The sequence below is a fragment of the Poromitra crassiceps genome (assembly GCF_964638095.1).
Source record: "Poromitra crassiceps genome assembly, chromosome: 11".
NCBI classification, from domain to species: domain Eukaryota; kingdom Metazoa; phylum Chordata; class Actinopteri; order Beryciformes; family Melamphaidae; genus Poromitra; species Poromitra crassiceps.
Window position 1 is genome coordinate 37,429,166 of NC_139643.1, and position 6,669 is coordinate 37,435,834.

At 44.8% G+C, this 6,669-nt stretch overlaps 1 protein-coding gene across 2 annotated transcripts in view; it reads left to right on the forward strand.

Moving 5' to 3' along the window:
* LOC310784731 (large ribosomal subunit protein eL14-like) overlaps window positions 1–6,539 on the forward strand; it is a 62,120-nt gene extending 55,581 nt beyond the window's left edge. For both annotated transcript variants that reach the window (XM_083645765.1, XM_083645766.1), the window contains exons 4-6: window positions 2,607–2,706; window positions 5,878–5,931; window positions 6,439–6,539. In XM_083645765.1, the coding sequence (XP_083501891.1) occupies window positions 2,607–2,706; window positions 5,878–5,931; window positions 6,439–6,498 (214 nt within the window). In that variant the 3' untranslated portion in view covers window positions 6,499–6,539. The remainder of the gene's footprint in view (window positions 1–2,606; window positions 2,707–5,877; window positions 5,932–6,438) is intronic.
* The last annotated feature ends 130 nt before the right edge of the window (window positions 6,540–6,669 follow it).

Below are 6,669 nucleotides of genomic sequence, written 5' to 3' on the forward strand. Positions count from 1 at the left end.
TGACTGCCTCATAGCTAAAGCTGTTTCCTATCACATTTCTTGTTTTCGATACATGCTACCGCGCCCGCGATTGTGGGCAAGGTTTTAGCTATAGCGTCTTCTAAATGCGCACTGCTGTCAAGCTAACGTGTCTTTAGCTTACTTGCTAACTAAAGCTAAAGGCTTTTGGCAGGATAGGGTACTTGACGAGGGCGACGTAGTGAGTGCCGTGTCACCCAGCAAGACGAGTTTTGTTCATGGAGCGGGTTCAGAGAGGGCTTTCAGCCATGACTGCCTGGCGGACCACGTTGTAGTATTGCCGATAGCCCACATTACACCGATACGGATTAAACGCTTCCGATACCCATACATATCCCCTAACGCATATTGAGTGACCGTATCACTACGTTAGTAATGCATATATGTTTTGTGGCGACGTCATAATGCAAAATAAGGCGATATATTGATGCTATAAATGCTAAGCTTCATGCGACTCACCATGATGGCGTCCGCGAGCAGAAAGGAAGTTACAACCAACCTCTGACGCACATACGGCTCAATGCGCATGCGCTTTATGGCCTTTTTTATGCATTTTTATGGCTCGAGCGCGAGGGCACCGGCTTTCTACTGCGCCACAGCGCCGCAATAGCGGTTGGGAGGTGTATTGAACATTGGATCCCATAGGTTCATGTAATTCCGTTCTTTTTAATTGACCAATGACGGGTGAGGTTGATTTTATGTCAAAACGTCACAGTGAGATGAGAACATAAAGAGAAAAAAGGGGGGGAAACACTTGTATTGTGTAGTTGTACTTGTGTGGTTGTTTTGTTGCATTTTATTGACATGGCTATTTCTCTCGAGGATGCATTTGCATCTCTTCCCATTGCCCTTAAGGACGAGCAGAAGAAAATCTGAAATTCAATAGCTTCTTTCCTTTTTCCGTTGTGTCTGCTATCCTCTTCCCCAACAAGAAGGCGCGAAAACTGCTTTAGCAGCGCTCGAGCCTCATATAACCAATGTGCAATACACCTCCCAACCGCTATAGAGGCGCTGTGGCGCAGTAGACAGCCGGTGCACTCATTCATTGCGGGACGAAGAAGTGAGGAGAAAAAAGTCGGACATCTGGGATAAAATGCACGTTTATTGAACAATAAGGAATATACAAAGACCCGGCGACGCTTCCGTAGAGCTTCCTAACATCTGTGGCTTTGAGGGTGAGTACATTACATGTTGGATTTGAACGTTTATGGACACGTAAATCAGGGAAAACCAACCGGCGACCGGAAAAGGGGACTAGTATCCAAGACGCTGATGCAATGTAATGCAGTGTAATGTAGCTAATCAGCGTCTTGGTACAAGGCTATAACCATATATGTGTCGGGGTCCACCCGCTATGCCGACCACCCGCAATGCCGACCTTAGGTTTAGGCGTGGGGGTGGGAGAGGTTAGGTTTTGGGTAGGGTCTGGGGGAGATTAGGTTTAGGCATGGCATGGGGGGAGGTTAGATTTGGCGTGGGGGCTGGGAGAGGTTAGGTTTTGGGTTAGGGGTCTGGGGGAGGTTAGGTTTGGCGTGGGGGCTGGGAGAGGTTAGCTCCACCGACACGCTGCACGCCGCCTCGCTCAGCTGGTTCTGCTTGTGGGCTATCGGCATTGCGACCTGTCGGCACTGCGGCCTGTCGGCACATAGACGCGGCACCATATGTGTCCTGGAAGCTTTTTACATACAAATACATTTAAAACTAGTCGGATATGACTAGTTGCCACTTGTAAAATAAATCACCCACAGTGATTGACGACGGTGCGACCACTATTTTGACTGCCTCATAGCTAAAGCTGTTTCCTATCACATTTCTTGTTTTCGATACATGCTACCGCGCCCGCGATTGTGGGCAAGGTTTTAGCTATAGCGTCTTCTAAATGCGCACTGCTGTCAAGCTAACGTGTCTTTAGCTTACTTGCTAACTAAAGCTAAAGGCTTTTGGCAGGATAGGGTACTTGACGAGGGCGACGTAGTGAGTGCCGTGTCACCCAGCAAGACGAGTTTTGTTCATGGAGCGGGTTCAGAGAGGGCTTTCAGCCATGACTGCCTGGCGGACCACGTTGTAGTATTGCCGATAGCCCACATTACACCGATACGGATTAAACGCTTCCGATACCCATACATATCCCCTAACGCATATTGAGTGACCGTATCACTACGTTAGTAATGCATATATGTTTTGTGGCGACGTCATAATGCAAAATAAGGCGATATATTGATGCTATAAATGCTAAGCTTCATGCGACTCACCATGATGGCGTCCGCGAGCAGAAAGGAAGTTACAACCAACCTCTGACGCACATACGGCTTCCGTCGACTCAATGCGCATGCGCTTTATTTCTCCCTTGGACTCTATCAGAGGCCTTCAAAATAAAATAATTATAAAGTTTATACAATCAATGGGTTTTTACAATACAAATTTAAGTAGAACTCTAACTATAATGAACATAAGAATAATGAACATAAGGGCATGATAATGAACATAAGAACACTCCTACCTACCCTGTGGTTATTTCACAAGCGTAATTGTAATATGAAGTGTTTTATGCATGCCTCTAGTTTCAGTATTTATTTTGTCTTGTGCAGTGCCCGTCAGAAGTTTGTGAGGAGGGCCTGGGAGAAGGCTGAAGTCAATGAGAAGTGGTCAAAAAGCAGCTGGGCCAAGAAGATCGAGGCCAGACAGAAGGTAAGGGCCTTTATTTTTATGCACTTCCTATTTATTGGCGGGATGGGAGGGGGGGGGGGGGGGCAGCAGGAAAGGGCAAAAAAAAAAACGGAAACTTGCTGCATTCTCGGCTGTGGCGATGACGCTGTGTAGTGGCTCGAATATCAGAAAACAGCAGCGCTGTGACTGACATACAGCAGACAACACACTACAGCCAAACAGAGGAACAAACGGACATGAACTCACATTGGATTGAAGAGGACTCGGGTCTCAGCACCGTCCGCAGCTCATAGTAAACTTTCAAGGCTTATTTAACTTGTGACAACACCTCTCCTGACTCCTGTCTGATGGTCCAGATTTTCATCCAACTGCTCTCAGTTGGATGAAAGTGCACAGTGTGGAGATTATTTGCCACGAAATGTGAATTTATCCAGGTTGGCGGACCCCTGCTCTCTGAGGTCGTCAAGGAGAGCTTTATCTGTCACTGCATGCTACTTCATAACGTTATAAACAAACGAGTTGAATTCACTTGAACACTTGTTATTCACACTGGGTTGAAGTAGGGAAGAATGTGTGTTGGATTCATGTTTACAACACAAGCTTTTTCAGGTCTGCAGCTGAGACAACAACAAAAATGACTGCTGATTCGACTGCTGATTTGACTATCTTATTGGCTTTTTTGGGGGTCAGCCTTAAATTAAAAAATTACCGGTTTAATGATAAACCATGGTAAAATTCCTGACGTTACTAATGCCGTTTCAGATTTTAATTCTTAAAACTGTTTGATCGTCGTGCTTTGAAAAACACACTATATACTGTATATATATGCAGGCCCCCAGCCTGACTGGGTCTGTTTACAATTCTAAAACATTTTCAGCACATTGTAACAATACCACGATAATAGTATTAACCGTGATAATTTTGGTCACTATAATCGTGATATGAAATTTTCATCCAGTTTCATCTCTAGTACTGGTTAATAAGATTACCGTACTACTAATCCAATACTGATACATGAAGATTTTCATTTTTAGAAAAGCCAGGTCTCTGAGTCCTCCCAGCAAGCAAAGAATCTTTCTAAGACTTGTCTCAAATGTAGATGGTGGAATTTCTGTCCCAAACCAGCAGATAATCATATCAATTCATCAAGCACACATTTATGGTAATTGGTAAATGGACTGTATTTATAGAGCGCATTTTATATACCGTAAATTCCGGACTATAAGCCGCGGCTTTTTTCCCGTTTTTTGGCCTTTTTTGCCCCCTGCGGCTTATATAACGGTGCGTCTTATCTATGGATTTTTTCCCCAAAAAAAAAAAAATCTCTCTTTTTTAGCACTCTTTCTAACTATAAATCCACTTCTGTTTTAATTTCCTCTCTTGCCCTCTTTTAACAACATAACATAACATAACATAACACAACACAGGTAAGCAGAAAGAAAAAGACGAAGCAATCACGCCATGAATGAGGAAATGACTCACCTGCTGGAGGCTGGAGATACACCGCTTGGGCTAAACTTTTACTCCGTGAAACACTATCGATTAAGTCCGACATCGCTCAGAGGTTTTGAGCAGCTTGAAAACAAGTTTGAAAACGTGCAGAAGTCCATCCACTCACTCACTAAAGAAAATAATGCAACCGTGAAGAGTTTCACTCGTGTCCAGCCATCTGGCCGAGTTAGAGCCGAAGTCCCGAACACAGTGAGAAAACCTCCCGAAGCTGCTGCTGCCTGCTGCAGCGGGGTGCATATTGTCCGGCCAGCCGACCGAGAGGCATGCGAGCCGGGCACTATTAAACAGTTGGGGTGTGTGAGGTGGCTGGCTGTGGAGGTGGCGGTTTCTCCTCCTCCTCCTTTCTCCCGCACACCGGGCGCCTCGGCCACGTCCAGACCCCGGCCTGCCACCGAGGGCCATCTTCATCTGCCTACTCCGCTGGCCCGACCGTCAACTCATCCTCCAGGCTGCGGGGAAGAAGCCCCTCACCGTCCGCGTTGGTGCAACAGAAACGCGCAACATACAACAGCATCATCGAGTCAATGGATATCGCTTTGGCGTACTGTACCCAGCGAGACTCGTCATAACCATTGATGGACAGCGGCGGAACAAGAGCTCAAAGTGAAACTGCCGAATATCTTTTGAGTTGGACTGGTCAATAGTACTGTGAGTAACTAAAATAAAAAAATAAAAAACGGAATTCTCTCTTCTTTAGCACTCTTTCTAACTATAAATCCACTTCTGTTTTAATTTCCTCTCTTGCCCTCTTTTCACCACACCGCGGACACTGTGTGCACTGTAAAAAAAACAAAAAATACCACAATGTGTGATTTTGTCTGGGGATTAGTGACCTGACTTTTGTTTTGTTGAAATGTTAATAAATGGGAGCTTCCCCAAACAGCCATCTATTTCCCGACAATCCCCTCTGTGCACGAAGCCTTACATATGGTAATTAAACATCAAAACACCCGCGGCTTATAGTCCGGTGCGGCTTATAGAAGAAAAAAATAGTCACCTTTGAAGGTGCGGCTTATAGACCGGTGCGTCTTATAGTCCGGAATTTACGGTAGTCTATTGACTACCCAAAGCGCTTTTACATGCATACCTCACATTCACCCATTCACACACCGACGGCGTCTGCAGCCATGCAGGGCGCTAACTGCTCGTCAGGAGCAGTTAGGGGTTCAGTGTCTTGCTCAAGGACACTTCGGCACACTGCCGGGTGGAGCCAGCCTCGAACCGGGAACCTTCCGATTCCCAGGCGACAGCTCTACCTCCTGAGCTAATGCCGCCCCACATTTATGTCTAACTGACCCTGTTGTGTTTTTGTGACTGGAGACTATATTATTCTGTTGTAGGCAGTAAGTAAATATTTGCCTGTTAAACATTTTCTTGCGCCCCCCCCTACCCTGAAGTGGAATGAAAATAAAATTGAATCCAAATTGCTCTGTACTGTAATGTGTATTCAGTGGACATGAAATGTCCTTGCACTTGTCAAGGCCAAGATAGTATTGTGGTGAAGTCCATTAGGGCAGCAGGGTAGATGGAGTAACATAGTGAATAGAGATACGCTCTTTAAACTGGAGGACCTGTGCTCTGACCCCTCTGTGGATAGGGCAAGCAGAAAACGATTTCATTGTGGTGACCAAGTATGTATACCACAGAGATGCAACTGACTTATCCTGGTTTTCTTTGCAGAGGGCCAAAATGAGTGACTTTGACCGCTACAAGGTGATGAAGGCCAAGAAGATGGTAAGTTTAAGAGAAACACAATGCACCGTTAACTTGGCAGATTAGAGTATATCTAGCAAAAGTATGTTGCTCAGGGTTCCCACGGGTCCTTGAAATCCTTGAAAGTTTGTGAATTTGATGAAAAAAAATCAAGGCCTTGAAAGTTTTTTGAAAATTGACATGGATCATTGAAAGTGCTTCAATTTGTAGATTTTGTGCAAGAATAGAAATTTAAAATGCAACATAGCCTGCCATAATTTTAACGTAGCACAGTTGAGAAGTGTTCACACATTCAAGCCTCTCTCTTTTAAAAGGTTGTCTGTGAGCTTCTGTAAAGCCTGCTGCATCTTCTGATTATAAAATTCTCAGTGTTGTAAATGGTAATTAAGTTGATCCGTGTCTCAAACTATGCCATGTTGGCTCCTTGAATTTGAGGGAATTGGGCCTGGAAAGAAGGTGTGGGAACCCTGGTTGCTCCAACAGCCCCATAGCATGTTAACCATGCACTTGTGTTTTCTGTTTCTGCAGAGGAACAAGATCATCAAGCATGAGGTGAAGAAGCTCCAGAAGGAGGCGGCAAAGAAGTGATGCTCTTAAATAAATGTTCAAATGTTCACTGATGAACAACATCAGTCTACTTGTCCCATTTTTTCCCATCCGATAGTACTGGATTAGTTTACGAGATTTTTCACTGCCAATATCTACATGTATTTTAAATAATCAACTTGAAGGACAGGCAAATGCAGACTTATCAATTAC